Source organism: Eurosta solidaginis, chromosome 3 (genome assembly GCF_040869045.1).
Source record: "Eurosta solidaginis isolate ZX-2024a chromosome 3, ASM4086904v1, whole genome shotgun sequence".
Classification (NCBI taxonomy): domain Eukaryota; kingdom Metazoa; phylum Arthropoda; class Insecta; order Diptera; family Tephritidae; genus Eurosta; species Eurosta solidaginis.
In genome coordinates this window covers 90782408-90798514 of record NC_090321.1, presented here as the reverse complement: position 1 = coordinate 90798514, position 16107 = coordinate 90782408, and the positions used below count along the sequence as shown (strand labels likewise).

Below are 16107 nucleotides of genomic sequence, written 5' to 3'. Positions count from 1 at the left end.
CCTGGGGTGTCTCTAGAATTTGTTTGTACGATATGGGTATCAAATGAAAGGTGTTAATGAGTATTTTAAAAAGGAGTGGGCCTTAGTTCTATATGTGGACGCCTTTTCGAGATATCTACCAAAATGTGGACCAGGGTGATCCAGAACATCATCTGTCGGGTACCGCTAATTTATTTATATATGTAATACCACGTACAGTATTCCTTCCAAGATTCCAAGGGCTTTTGATTTCGCCCTGCAAAACTTTTTCATTTTCTTCTACTTAATATGGTAGGTGTCACACCCATTTTACCAAGTTTTTTTCTAAAGTTATATTTTGCGTCAATAGACCAATACAATTACCATGTTTCATTCCTTTTTTCGTATTTGGTATATAATTATGGCATTTTTTTCAATTTTCGTAATTTTCGATATCGAAAAAGTGGGCGTGGTCATAGTCCGATTTCGGCCATTTTTTACACCAATACAAAGTGAGTTCAGATAAGTACGTGAACTGAGTTTAGTAAAGATATATCGATTTTTGCTCAAGTTATCGTGTTAACGGCCGAGCGGAAGGACAGACGGTCGACTGTGTATAAAAACTGGGCGTGGCTTCAACCGATTTGGCCCTTTTTCACAGAAAACAGTTATCGTCCTAGGAGCTAAGCCTCTACCAAATTTCACAAGGATTGGTTAGTTTTTGTTCGACTTATGGCATTAAAAGCGTCCTAGACAAATTAAATGAAAAAGGGCGGGGCCACGCCCATTTTGAAATTTTCTTTTATTTTTGTATTTTGTTGCACCATATAATTACTGGATTTGAATGTTGGCATAATTTACTTATATGCTGTAAAGATATTAACTTTTCTTTTAAAATTTGAATTTAAAAAAAAAAAATTTAAAAAGTGGGCGTGGTCGTTCTCCGATTTTGCTAATTTTTATTAAGCAGACATAAAATAATAAGAGTAACGTTCCTGCCAAATTTCATCATGATATCTTCAACGACTGCCAAATTACAGCTTGCAAAACTTCTAAATTACCTTCATTTAAAAGTGGGCGGTGCCACGCCCATTGTCCAAGATTTTACTAGTTTTCTATTCTGCGTCATAAGCTCAACTCACCTACCAAGTTTCATCGCTTAATGCGTATTTGGTAATGAATTATCGCACTTTTTCGATTTTTCGAAATTTTCGATATGGAAAAGTGGGCGTGGTTATTGTCCGATATCGTTCATTTTAAATAGCGATCTGAGGTGAGTGCCCAGGAACCTACACACATACCAAATTTCATCAAGATACCTCAAAATTTACTCAAGTTATCGTGCTAACGGACAGACGGACGGACGGACGGACATGGCTCAATCGAATTTTTTTTCGATACTGGTGATTTTGATATATGGAAGTCTATATCTATCTCGATTCCTTTATACCTGTACAACCAACCGTTATGCAATCAAAGTTAATATACTCTGTGAGCTCTGCTCAACTGAGTATAAAAAGTGTAGAATTGTACCAGTGATTTGAAAGGGAATACATCTTTCGGTTTATATAATCTTATTCATGTTCACATGCACACATTCAGCATGTTTATGTATAGGTGAATATTGCGTGAATATTGAATTTCTTTTTATACGTCTGTACAATTTCCGGTCTGTCGCCCCAACATCCGTACAACTTCTACACCCGCTGAATTGCACTCACCAATTCATATGGAAATCTCAATTTGGACATTAAAACTTCTGTTGGATGTAAAAATTAACTCATATGAAACAATTACACAAAAATACTTACAATTACTTTTATGCTATCGGTGGTTACCATTGCCACAATCAAATAACCACGAATGCCTTCGACTATGAAACAAACTGAACAATTGTGCCCCCACTTACACTTCTAAATCATTTGAGATTATACGAACTTTTTCCATAGACCGCGCTAAATCAACTGGGCGGACATTTGGTTTGCGGACAAGGTGTGCCCACACAAAATCTCTGTTTGCTGCTCACCTTTCTTACGGTGGGTTTTAGTGACTACGAAATGGATCGCGTGAGTATGAATTCAAACTTTATCCTAATTTTACAGATATTTTATTTTGGAATTAAAACAAAAATTGCACACAATGCTGCAGAAGATTCATATTACACACACCTACAAACATATTGTAACGATTTTACTTGCAAATCCTCTTATTTGCAATCCTCTGCTAAGTTCGAATCACTAAACTGTTGAATAAATAACTCCAATATTGAATAATGGAAAAATGGCCTTTATTAAAGTACTTCACAATAACACTTATACTTTGCTACTCGCTGGCTTAATAACCAAACTGATTGATAACTCAAATTAAACTCTACTATTGGCCACCAGATCGCGTGCTTTATCAATAACTGATGGATAGCTCAACTCAAACTGAATTCTTCTTACTCGCCTGCCCCGCTTTTATAGTTTACGCTGCATACTTCTAGGCTCTTCGATTTCCAGAACTTACTAGCATTGTCCATGAGCTCTCAAACTTCTCAGCTATATGCATGTGTTTGCGCATTGACTCTCCGCTGCTCGTATTCGTACATGGTACATATGTGTAGACGCAATTATTTATTCGTTTATGGAGATACATAAAGATTGAATTATTGATGTGAATGTTTGTAGTTTACAGTCTCTCGCGCGCACATCTTTCGGCTGCCTTATATATGTGTATACATGATTTGATTATTGACGTAAATACTGCTTATCGTGGCCTTGGCATCGCCTTAGTGATGGTATAACTTAGTGATGTTAATATCCGTGACAATATGTACATATCCACACTTACAAAATTGGAATATAAAAACGATATGTTAAAAGTTTTTATTGCCCACTTTGAAAATAAGAGTATTTGAGTTTTGATCTCTTACGCGCAAGTTTATTAGATTTGCATTATTATGGGTTAAACTTTGAATGTTTGGCAATAAATGGTTAAATTTATTTTAGATCGACGAAGGATAAAACAATTGACTCGAATTTTCTTCGCCATCCTAAGCCTAGTGGATAGGAATTTTGATTTTAAAGCAGTTGCATCAATTCTTCAATAACGAGGACATAGTCGCGTAGTACACGATTAACAGTTTGAACCTAAATCTGAAACTTTTTTGTACTACTAAAAACGATAGCACAAAACATGGTTTCTATTTTAAACCAGAAAAGTCTACACAGTCGGGCACTCTTGCTACTGAGCTATCGCAAAACTTATCATAACACTTCATATGTTCTATGAAAAATTTGTTTAAAAAATTAATCTATGACTCGCAGCACTTTTTATGAATGAAAATTTAGATTTTTAGATTTTCAGCAATAAGTTTAAACCTATTGGTTTTGTTTTAAACCATTAAATTTATATTTTTTAACTTTTTGAGCGTTTTGGTTTTGCTTTTAATTTAAAACAGGAAGTGTTTACAAATTTCCATAGTTAGGAGTAGTGCACTAAATTTTGATTGCATTACACTTTCATTAGCTTGCACTATAGGAAAAATTTTAATACATATTTTTTTTTTAGCTTTCTGACAGTGCTGCCTTTCTCGACTACGACAAAAAAAATTTGTTGCAGTCATTTTATTTTTTCACTACCACTCAGCTTAGTGAAAAACGAAAAATATCATTATTGGAAATTTTCTATGCGCCACACAAATGAGTTAATAAATATTTGTGCACTCAGCTGAAGTTGAAAATATTTCCACTACCAGCTTTAAGTTTTAGTGAAAAATGTTTCAGCTTCACTGCTGTGTGAGGCTCATATAATTTGCATTACCACTCAACTTTGGTGGTGCATTAATGCGATACTCCCAACTCTGCAAATTTGTATTTAAAGATTTCCTAAACTTTTTGATTTTGTTTAAGAAAAATTTTCATATTTTAGACATAGCTTTAAATTTACCTAAGAATTTAAGTTTAAGTTCAAATTGAAAGGTTTATTACAAAAATAGTTTGAAAAATTGCTTAAGCCGATGAATGGTTTAAAATTAAGGTTCAGAGGTAGTGTTCCCTTTTGGCCTCATTGAACTTTGAGATGAGTTTTCCATCGAGAAAGTACCGTGTGGGAGTTTGCAAGGTCCCATCCTCCAGCTGTCTGTCATACTTAGCCAGTATTTGCGAACTTTTGTTGTTCCATGAATATTGACGACACCAGAAAAGGTTGTGACCACGGTTGCAACACCATGTCTTCATTTGGGACCAAAAGTCATAAAAAAGGACCAAATCTCAGAAAAAGGAACAAATTTTAGGTTAATTTGATTGTGATACAAGCAATGCGGCAATTCACAAAAGTGTCGTAGGCGTTGCTAAATATAAAATTTGAGGATGTTTCCATGGTTTTCTATGCAACATTTTAATAAACATAGTGAATACGAGACTTAATTCAAGCTGCACAAACAAAAACAAAGTGTACTTTTAGGTAGTATATTTTCAAATTTCAAGGATAGGTCTATGCCTTCACTAACTATACGTTTTGAACATAGTTTTGCTGACAAAGCTCTTAGTTCCAGCATTATGTTGTCAATTGCAGAGAAATAAAATGTATAGCGCAGTTAGGGCTTAGTAAGAAACGGCTCAAAAATTTTGCGTTTTGGTGTAGCCGAACTATGTAGCAAACTCAGTAAAGCTGGAGTCATTGGTGCTTTATCGGTAACCGTATCGGTAACCTTATAACAGCTGATTCGACCAACCTTATGGGAATCAATGCAATCGATTATTGGTGCCGCTAAGGTCGTAGCCGTATCGTAGCCAACCAATTGGTTTTTGGTTTACCGTCGTAACGATAAACAGCTGATTACGTTAGGGATACGACTACAGCGATACGACAAACAGCACCAATGACTCCCGCTTAAATCATAAATGAAATCAAGCAATTCTTCGAAGCAGTTTTGTTAACGCTATATTTATGCTTATTTTTTCCCTTTGAACGTTGAAATTTCATACCAGAGCCTATATTCAATATGTGTGTTTTTTGAAAAACTCACATTTCGTATGCCAAGTACTTAGTTTTCAAGTATTATGCGTGCCTTAACACCACAATGCTGGAATTTCTTGAACTCATTGAGCTACTTTGAACTATGTGAGCAAGTTTTAAATATCGACGTGCAATTTCTACATAGGATTTCTTTGTAAAAAATTTTGAAAGTGTGACTTTTTGTTCCTTCACGAAATCTCATAATCTCTCGGTACGCTTGAACATAAATTAAGTGAGTGGCAAGTAAACCAAACGTTAAACTAATTAGTTTGATTATTTTACTTAGTTTTAATGCAAATTTTAACTCGACGGCCATCGTAACGGCTCCCGCCAAATTTCTTAGAGGCACACCTACGTTTGAAAAAAATTTTCTTAGCTCAACTAGTAAAAAAAATCTATCACGAAAAGAATTTTTTCTGATAATGCCATGTAATGTGTTTGCCCTTAGATCCATAATTTTTTTTAGTAATGCCTCGCCTAAAATATCTCCTAGGTGAAATGTCATTGTTATGTTATATTTTATTGACTGAGCAATTTTTGTGGTAAGAATTCTATGGAAGTAAATTGAAAATTATATGTGGGTTAATGAAAGTGTGCCAAATGTTCTGGGCAGATTTGTGAATTTTAACGTCAGTAAAAAAGAAAGAAAAGTACCAAAATCGTGGCTACTGCCTAAAAAGGACCAAAATTGAAAAAAGGGGCCAGCGGACCAAATGGGCTTGGAAGGGACCATTTTTGGTCCAAATGGACCAAAGTGCCAACCGTGGTTGTGACCGCACTACATTTTACTAAAATGATAACGGTGCATTCTGCACTTAAGGCCGCGGTACAATGACATTTTTCATATAGATGCGTTTAACACAAGCTTATGCATTCCAATAACATCGTCACAATCAACCAAGATGTTGCGTTTGTAAATATGAAGGAACTTCAGACTTGGCAATTGAAGTTTATTACGCCTTGCCCATTCACATACAAAATTTCGCGAAGCACTGTTATAAACATTCTCCCTATATAACAAAAATACTTGCGAACATATTTTGTGTGGTATTCGATTGTTATATTGCAGTTTATAATTGTGAAAAATGTTAGAAAATTTACCAACCAGTGTGAAAAATAATTTCACTTCCAAAGTGTGCCAACACCCTTAGCCAAAGCAAATGTCATATTCTTCTTCTTATGATTTGCTTGGAACAAAATTGGGGAGTTGGCTACTTTTTAATATCAGATGGCGCCAGTGTCGCTCATTCTACCATTCTCCATAAAAATACGTGCAATCTACTCATAATGCATAAGCTTGTGTTACACTCATCTATATGAAAAACTGCTTATATTTCGAAGCTATTACAGCAGCTAAGATACAAATCTACTACTAATTAGAATTATATTAGTATCTGTGAGATCATCGAATAAATATAGCCAGTGGCTTCGGTAGGAACAGAACAGGAAGTTTGTAAAGCAGTATAAGGAAAAAATGCATCAGAAGCACAGCCACAGGACACGGATAGTAAAGATATCTCCTTCAACAAAATACTTCTTTGATTTTTAGTGGCAAAAGCACACTTTGAGGATTTGTGAGAATCACTACAGGTGTGACTTTATCAGCTACTGAAAAACTGGGCGTTAGAAGCACAATGTCAAAGAATAAAGTAAGAGCATTGCATGGGAAATCGTAAGGTTTTCGAATTGGTCGCCTTATTAATTTTCAGTGCCAATATATTTCAAATATACCACGACTCAACGTTCCAAGGAAGAAGAATTTAAAATTAGTATCAGCATGAGAAAAAAAGTTTAAAAAAAACTTTGGTATAGAAAAAATATTTAAAAGTTCCCAAGCAACAGGTCCTCATGGACCGGCCAGTTCAACCTACCTACCTCCCAAGCAACAATTTCTATTATTCCTGCATATTGTAACGATTTTTATGAATACTGATTATTTTACACCTTCTTCTATCGTTCTAATCGCCGAACTGTTGAATAACCCTGCAAAAATTGTTGGATCATGTGGTCCACTTATGTCATACTGGAATGGTAAGTACCCATTCTACTCCACTGTAATGCAGCAATGGACTAACTCATGTTTCGACACGAACATATTGTAAGCCGATCATTGCTCCTTTTTAACGATTACCCTGCAAAAATCGTTGGATCATGTGGTCCACTAGAGTACTTACCATTATACTCCACTGTAATGCAGCGATGGACCAGCTCATGTTTCTACACGAACATGTTGTAAGCCGATCATTGCTCGTTTTTAACGATTGTAATCACTACACGATGTTTATTGGACTGTGGGTACTCCATGGATTACTCTGATGTAATGCGGAGCTGGAGTATATGGTCCGGTCCTAGGACATTGCAATGTTAATTGGACCATATTTTTTCTATGAAGTGTGGTTAATTTTGGAGTACTCGGTTGGTCCATAGCGAGTACTCCATACATGCATGCATGGAGTACTCGCGATTTTTGCAGGGTATCATCACTACACGATGTTTATTGGAATGTGGGTACTCCATGGATTACTCTGATGTAATGCGGAGCTGGAGTATATGGTCCAGTCCTAGGACATCGCAATGTTAATTGGACCATATTTTTTTTATGAATTGTGGTTAATTTTGGAGCACTCGGTTGGTCCATAGCGAGTACTCCATACATGCAAGCATGGAGTACTCGCGATTTTGCAGGGACTCCAGTGGACCACATGATCCAACGATTTTTTCAGGGTAGTAGCTACCGAAAAAATTGTTTTTTATTTTCATACTTCTAGTAGCCTCATTTCCTGCTAGCTAAATATTTATTGAAAATAATTTCAGAAAAGAAAGAACGAAATTTTGAAACTCTGTATCATCGCAACACGTACAATATTCGGTCCCTTTTTATACCTGCTGTACTTGTACACAGGGTATTATAACTTCGTTTGGATAACTGTTGGTTGCACAAATATAAAGGAATCGAGATAGATAAAGACTTCCATATATCAAAATCATCAGTATCGAAAAAAATTTGATTAAGCCATGCCCTTTCGTCCGTCCGTCCGTTAACCCCATAACTTGAACAAATATTGATATATATCTTCACTTAATTCGGTGTACGGGCTTATCTGGACCCAGAATAGGTTGGTATTGAAAATGAAAATTAGGTAATTCAATACCCCAAAGCTAATGAAATTTGGTAGGTGGATTGGTTTTATGACGCAACGGCGATATTTATATCGTTTCAAATCGTCTTAAAATTAATAATACCCGACATTCTTACACCGAGTAAAAGAGCAACGGAAATAGTAGGGAAAACTCAAGTGGAAAGGGAAACGGATATGAGAACAAAAAATTCACGTTCACACCTTTGAATATAAACAGAGAATTTAAACACAATGAGAAGGCAGAGAATTTAAACACAATGAGAAGGCGTTTTTGCTAGATTCCAACTTTTTTGCATGTGAACACGTCTTGCACTTCACCACACACAATCCAATTTCAATGTTCACCAGTTAACAGCAGAAAATTCTCTGTCAACAGTTTCAGCTGGTGTATAAATTCTCTGGATTTTCTCTTAATATGATTTCTTTGTGGGAATATAGGTATTTAGTAGGATTAATTAAATTTAAATTTTATTACTTGTAGCAATATATTTGCTTGTTTTATGATTTAATATGAATTTGAACTTAATTAATATAATAATAGCAATATATTTGCTTGTTTTATGTTGATGCAAATTGCAGACATTTTGCTTATTTCTTTACAAACAAAAACCTATTCATATACCCAAAATATGCCCTTTCATAAAATGTATGTACATAAATTAATCATACATTTATGAATTATCCCATCCCTTCTTGTTAATAAATTAAAATGTTAGGAAAATGTATGCAAATTGAAATATGCATGCAAATAGTGTTAACAATACTTACATTTTTAACCTAATAATTGAAGTGTATCCTAGTGCCCTAGAAATGTGCCGCAGAATAACTTACTTACTTAATTGGCGCCTAACCATTTTAACGGTTATGACCGTCCAACAAGGCGCGCCATAGGCGGGTTCCGATGGGCATAACATGGCCCCGCCAGCGTAGCCGCTGCGTTTTAATTCGCTAGACTACATATGTTGATTTCTGCGTAAAGCTCCTAAAGCTCATCATTAAATCTTCTTCGATACTCGCCATCGCCAATGCTTACAGGTCCGTAAATCTTTCGAAGAACTTTTCTCTCGAACACTCCCAGAGCCGCGTCATCTGATGTTGTCATGGTCCATGCTTCAGCCGCAGAATTAAACTATCTAAAATGACAAAGCTTTTAGTTGCGTTTTCCCAAAAAACTAAATTTTTTTGTTACATTTCCTTACAATGAGACTGCGATGTTATGCATTGACAAATTTTTTTTAGATATAGTGTTATATGCGAGAGGCTTATTGGTAGCATGAACAAAGCCAAAAAATTAATTAATGAAACTAGTAAGCGATATTCAACATAAAATTGTTTTAGAAAATCTTGCCAACATGAAAAATTTTGAAAAAGTTTTTTCAATTAGGAAAAAGTTTTTCTCAGCGGGGTCGTCCCTCGGCAGTGGCTTGGCAAACACTCCGAGTGTATTTCGTGGAGAAAATTTCCGTCCCGTCAATTTGTAGTTGGAAATTAAATAAAATAATTAAAAAACAAGTAAGGAAGGTTAAGTTCGGGTGTAACCGAACATTACATACTCAGTTGAGAGCTATGGTGGCAACATAAGGGAAAATAACCATGTAGGAAAATGAACCGAGGGTAACCCTGGAATGTGTTTGTATGAAATGTGTATTAAATGAAAGGTGTTAATGAGTATTTTAAAAGGGAGTGATCCTTATTTCAATAGGTGGACGGGTGGGCCAGGGGTGACTCTAGAATTTTTTTGTACGATATGGGTATCAGCTGAAAGGTGTTAATGAGTATTTTAAAAAGGAGTGGGCCTTAGTTCTATGTGTGGACGCCTTTTCGAGATATCGCCATAAACGTGGACCAGGGGTAAGTTTAGAATGTGTTTGTATGATATGGGTATCAAATTAAAGGTATTAATGAGGGTTTTAAAAGGGAGTGGCCTTCAGTTGTATATGTGAAGGCGTTTTCGAGATATCGACCAAAATGTGGACCAGGGTGATCCAGAACTTCAACTGTCGGGTACCCCTAATTTATTTATATATGTAATACCACGAACAGTATTCCTTCCAAGATTCCAAGGGCTTTTGATTTCGCCCTGCAAAACTTTTTCATTTTCTTCTACTTAATATGGTAGGTGTCACACCCATTTTACCAAGTCTTTTTCTAAAGTTATATTTTGCGTCCATATTGGCGGCCACCGTGGTCTGATGGTAGCGTGCTCCGCCTACCACACCGTATGCCCTGGGTTCGAACCCCGGGCAAAGCAACATCAAAATTTTAGAAATAAGGTTTTTAAATTAGAAGACAATTTTTCTAAGCGGGGTCGCCCCTCGGCAGTGTTTGGCAAGCGCTCCGGGTGTATTTCTGCCATGGAAAGCTCTCAGTGAAAACTCATCTGCCTTGCAGATGCCGTTCGGAGTCGGCATAAAACATGTAGGTCCCGCGAGCACGACGCAACTTGGAAGAGAAGCTCGGCCTTAGATCTCTTCGGAGGTTATCGCGCCTTACATTTATTTTTTTTTTTTATATTTTGCGTCAATAGACCAATACAATTCCATGTTTCCTCCCTTTTTTCGTATTTGGTATATAATTATAGCACTTTTTTCAATTTTCGTGATTTTCGATATCGAAAAAGTGGGCGTGGTCATAGTCGGATTTTAGCCATTTTTTACACCAATACAAAGTGAGTTCAGATAAGTACGTGAACTGACTTTAGTAAAGATATATCGATTTTTGCCCAAGTTATCGTGTTAAAGGCCGAGCGGAAGGACAGACGGTCGACTGTGTATAAAAACTGGGCGCGGCTTCAACCGATTTCGCCCTTTTTCACAGAAAACAGTTATCGTCCTAGAATCTTAGCCTCTACCAAATTTCACAAGGATTGGTAAATTTTTGTTCGACTTATGGCATTAAAAGTATCCTAGACAAATTAAATGAAAAAGGCGTAGTCACGCCCATTTTGAAATTTTCTTTTATTTTTGTATTTTGTTACACCATATCATTACTGGAGTTGAATGTTGGCATAATTTACTTATATACTCTAAAGATATTAACTTTTCTTTTAAAATTCGAATTTAAAATTTTTTTTTTTTTAAAGTGGGCGTGGTCGTTCTTCGATTTTGCTAATTTTTATTAAGCACACATAAAGTAATAAGAGTAACGTTCCTGCCAAATTTCATCATGATATCTTCAACGATTGCCAAATAACAGCTTGCAAAACTTCTAAATTACCTTCTTTTAAAAGTGGGCGGTGCCACGCCCATTGTCCAAAATTTTACCATTTTTCTATTCTGCGTCATAAGTTCAACTAACTTACCAAGTTTCATCGCTTAATCCGTATTTGGTAATGAATTATCGCACTTTTTCGATTTTTCGAAATTTTCGATATCGAAAAAGTGGGCGTGGTTATTGTCCCATATCGTTCATTTTAAATAGCGATCTGAGATGAGTGCCCAGGAACCTACGTACCAAATTTCATCAAGATACCTCAAAATTTACTCAAGTTATCGTGTTAACGGACAGACGGACGGACATGGCTCAATCGAATTTTTTTTCGATACTGATGATTTTAATATATGGAAGTCTATATCTATTTCGATTCCTTCATACCTGTACAACCAACCGTTATCCAATCAAAGTTAATATACTCTGTGAGCTCTGCTCAACTGAGTATAAAAAAATTTTAGTTAAACGGTTATTTGAAAACAATACTTACATGAAGTAATGATAATACTAAAAGCTATAAAATAATTAGGTAGGTCCTAGGTACTAGTCATCACACTCCTCATCAATCTAGGGTGTTGATCAGACAATTAAATAAAAGCGTTGGGCGCGTGAAATTTCTAAAAATGTGAGGCGTAGCATAACCTGATTAGGGTTCAGTTGGTCTTATATATGAAGAAGATGTAGAAATTTTACGCGTCCAAGTTTATTTTATTTTCAAGTTTTTAGTCTTTATTTTATTGCTTATTATTTCTCATTCTATTTAGTTCATTTAGTGAGTCATTATTACAAGGACTCTTTCCTGACAATTTGTTAAAATCTAGGTCGTCAATACATAATCCTTCCAATGATTTTACTCGACTCTGCGCCACGTATGCTTGTCCCTCCTCGAACTCCAAAATATTTTGATGTCACTTCTACGGGACTGTATGTAATATTTGTTCCAAATATTAGTAGAATGTGTTCCAAATATGAACCAAATCAGACAACAAATACGATTTTTTTTTTAAATCTCGATCCTTGCGCCACCTAGTGGCGATTTTTTTCATAGGTCTCTTTCTATTCTTGTATGTATTATGTTTCCTTCCAAATATGATCCAAATGGGACCACAAATATGATTTTTTTTAATATCTCAAACCTTGCGCCACTTATCGGCGATTTTTTTCATAGGTCGCTTTCTATTCATGTATGTGTTATGTGTTCCAAATATGAACCGAGTCGAACCACAAATACGATTTTTTGAAATATTTTGATCCATGAGCCACCTATCGGAGTTTTTTTCTTATTATTGCATTGTCATCGGGTTCTGAACTATATTCCAAGCTTATCGGGAAGTTAGTTAAATTTCAATTACAAAATTCGTGCCAGCCAGCCAGCCAGCCTGTCAAGTCAAGCTAAATAAAACCGTTTAAAAATAGGAGCTCGGTCTAAATATCTTCGGAGTTAAATCGTGCCTTTTTTAACCTTGATACAAATCAAGTCTTTTGTATTGTTCTTGGCTTTCTAGGTTTGTCAAAAAATAACCCATGCGCAATTCTTCACTGACAGCATTTGCACTGACTATCAACAGAAACGATATAATAGAGAGACATTGTATAGACGAAAAATAGTGTGAGGCAAGCTTCACAAAATTCTAGTAGGTCACATTCACCACTTACCACAGCAGAATTTGTTAAACTACCACTGTCTGTATTTGTTATTTAATAATTATTTGTACACTTTTTATTCAGCTAATGTGTTCAGAATTTTAACTTTTACTCACTAAAACTACAATCAGTGTATTTCTGTGCTTAAATTATGTTAAAAATTGTGTTAAAGTTTTTGGTGTGGTGAAAGTGACCTACTAGAATTTTGTTACGCTCCGCTGCTTTCCACCGAAGTTCGCGCATGCAATATCTTTATATTCCAAAATTTTTGCTATCAACACGAAGATCGCTTACTAACTTCACGGCTGACCTCACTGACTCAACGTACTTCATTTCTATATAAAACTTCAATAAGTGCTGTATGTTGAATTTTGGCAGACTTTACAGATCGCGTCCGGACACATATTTTGTTTACATTTCACTCCTACTATCATTCCGTACGAAAAAAGTACAAAAACTGTCAGTAAATGTGAACAATGTCTTAAGACACGAGCTATGAATTCGAGTCATCTAATCGTTACATGTAAACAATCAGCTTTTCATACGTATGCTATGAAAACTTCAACCAAAAGATATGAAATAGTAATACTATTAGGAGGTAAGAGCGGAACAAAATACTCCGATTGGAATAAAGTCTGAACACTGCGTCACCAATGAAACATGTTGTCAAAGCGTGACGTCACGCCGTGAAAATTTATTTCCCAGCCAACTATGATTTTTTGCTTTCTCATTTTTTAATGCGGGATCTGTTCATTGGTTCATAGGAGAAACTTAAATAATTTAAACATACTGGCTGATATTATAGCCTGCCAAACATCTCTTCAGAGAGGCCTGCGGTGTTAGAAACTTGACGACTCGAGTTGGCATCTCACTATGGGAGAATATAATTTCTAATTTAAAAATACAAAGATATATGAAGAGATCTTTGGCAGGGTCGAAATAGCTATAATATCAACCAGTAGGTTTATTTCCTATCAGTTTTTCCATCATATAATTTAATAATAGAAATTATTATATGAACACGCCTCAAACTCATTAAATTCACTGCGTACAAAAACAAGTGTGATATCTTCGGCGTCAACTGCCTGATAGGATGTTCAAGAAGGCTACTCTCAAGCGTTTTGACAGGATTTTCAATATGGAGGCGAAAAGGGGTGCTCTATCTTCAGCGGGTGTTAGAAAGTGATGCAGGATGTGACCACGATAGTAACTTTAAAAATCGGGTAATACAATCTTATTGTTATTTTGATGTCTATGCTGAAATTTACGAATCATATATTTTCAGTAAATTGTAAAATTTCAACGTTTTCATTTAACTGAGTTTTTCGTTCTACTGTAAAATTTCGTTGACGGCAAAAAAGACCCAATGGTGGATATTTCTGCAGCTCAAGCTGAAATTATTTGTTTGAAAATCTGTTATTTTCAGGTTTGATTATTATTTTCCAGGGAAAAAACGTAAGTGTACCTTTATTCCAAGACGAGTGAGGAATCGCCAGTTTTGGTAACTTTAATAAGTTTTTCAATGAGAAGTATATCATCAATGTCGAATAGTTGGTAGTCGCGTGATTTTAAGAGAACCATTTTTGGGTCGAAACTTCAAAAAGTTGGAAGGCCTCTGCTTTATATGTGACACATCTTACGGGTGTATTTAAATACGATAAACTATTTCAAAAATCACATAAGCCAATAAAAGACCTTGTGAATTGCCTAAATGAATGTAAATGTTTTATAAGAAAAATGCGTTCTTAAGTTAGGTGCAGCTTTTTTAATATGCAGCTCTTTGGAATTATATCAAAAGGGGCAACTAACTTAAGAACCTTACAAAGGATTGCAAAATATCGTTAAATTAACATAATTTTTTATCGACAGGCTCTTTTTCCTCGCATTTTTGAGATGACTCCTGCTGGAATATCACGAAATCAATTAAAACATTTCGGCCAACTTATAAACTCAGGTAATATCCAATTTGTAGGGAAAATCAAGAGGAGCACGACGCAAATTGGAAGAGAAGCTCGGCCTTAGATCTCCTCGGAGGTTATCGCGCCTTACATTTATTTATTTTTTTTTTTTTTAATATCCAAATACAAACGTACGTTTTGTCAACTTTATATGGACTGCTGTTATGTGGGCTGCCGCTGCGAATACGCCCTATCTTAGAAAACTTTGAAAAACGTCGGGTAGCAAAAAATGCAACCAAAGGTTGAGTATAGTTTTTAATAAATTAAGTTTTTACGTTCTACTAAAAATTTTGTTGAATCGAAACGCGGTAAGTCCTTGACTGCCTTGCTTGACTGACGCTTTGCCCGCTGTTTAACTTTTCGTGGCAGAAGTACAGTGACGTACGAAGGCCTACCTGGAAGACAATGCCAGTTTAATAAAATTATAAATTGAAACAATCTTTCATACATTTAAATTAACATTTTTATAAAAAAGGGAAATATAGTCCAGGGACTAAAAGAAAGACAACGAGGAATGGTCCCGTAGTAGTGAAGAGTCCCTTGGAGCGCTCCTCGACGCACATTTTCCATCGGAAGAGGATGCAGAAGAGCAAGTAGACAACAATTACACTTACACTGGAAAGTGCCGGACTTGCTGACTAATACCAATATCGAATGGCCGGTGAAGACTTTTTTCTGTGTTTTTAAATTAGCCGGGCCTAGAAGGTGCTACAAGTTTCGCGTAGAGCGATCGTGGAATGCCTTAAAACAGTACTCGATGGGTGCATAAGGCTGAATCATATACCTCTTGAAGAACTTCCTAAGTCGTTTTCCTACCAAAGGCGGGAAAGGTCAGCCATATGTATCTTAATGACTGTTGGGAACTGATTGAACTTATTTGTGACATTCGATTTTGGTAGCCCGAACAATGGAATAAATGTATACGATGTATTTTACTAAGTTGTTTAATAAATTAATTACTTGTTACAATTATAATTTGATTATATTTCGTTTAGATAATGTGATTTATGGCGATGATGGTAGTTTTATGATGGAACCTTTGATCGGTGATGATGTTGTTGTAATTTGATTGCCCTTTTGGTTTCAAATGTTGTCGATTTATTGTAATTTATTATGCAATCTTTAATTGTTGAATGCTTGAAATATTGTTCACATTTTGTCTCAGAGTATTGTCGCAAAATATTGTCGTTTTACAC

General features: G+C 35.6%; 1 protein-coding gene across 1 annotated transcript in view; it reads left to right on the top strand.

The window, feature by feature from the left end:
* The window catches only part of LOC137245929 (lipase 3), a 52910-nt gene that overhangs the window by 13323 nt on the left and 23480 nt on the right, over positions 1–16107 (top strand). Inside the window, 2 exon segments of the mRNA XM_067777111.1 lie at positions 1867–2024; positions 14823–14907. Of these exon segments, the coding sequence (XP_067633212.1) occupies positions 1867–2024; positions 14823–14907 (243 nt within the window).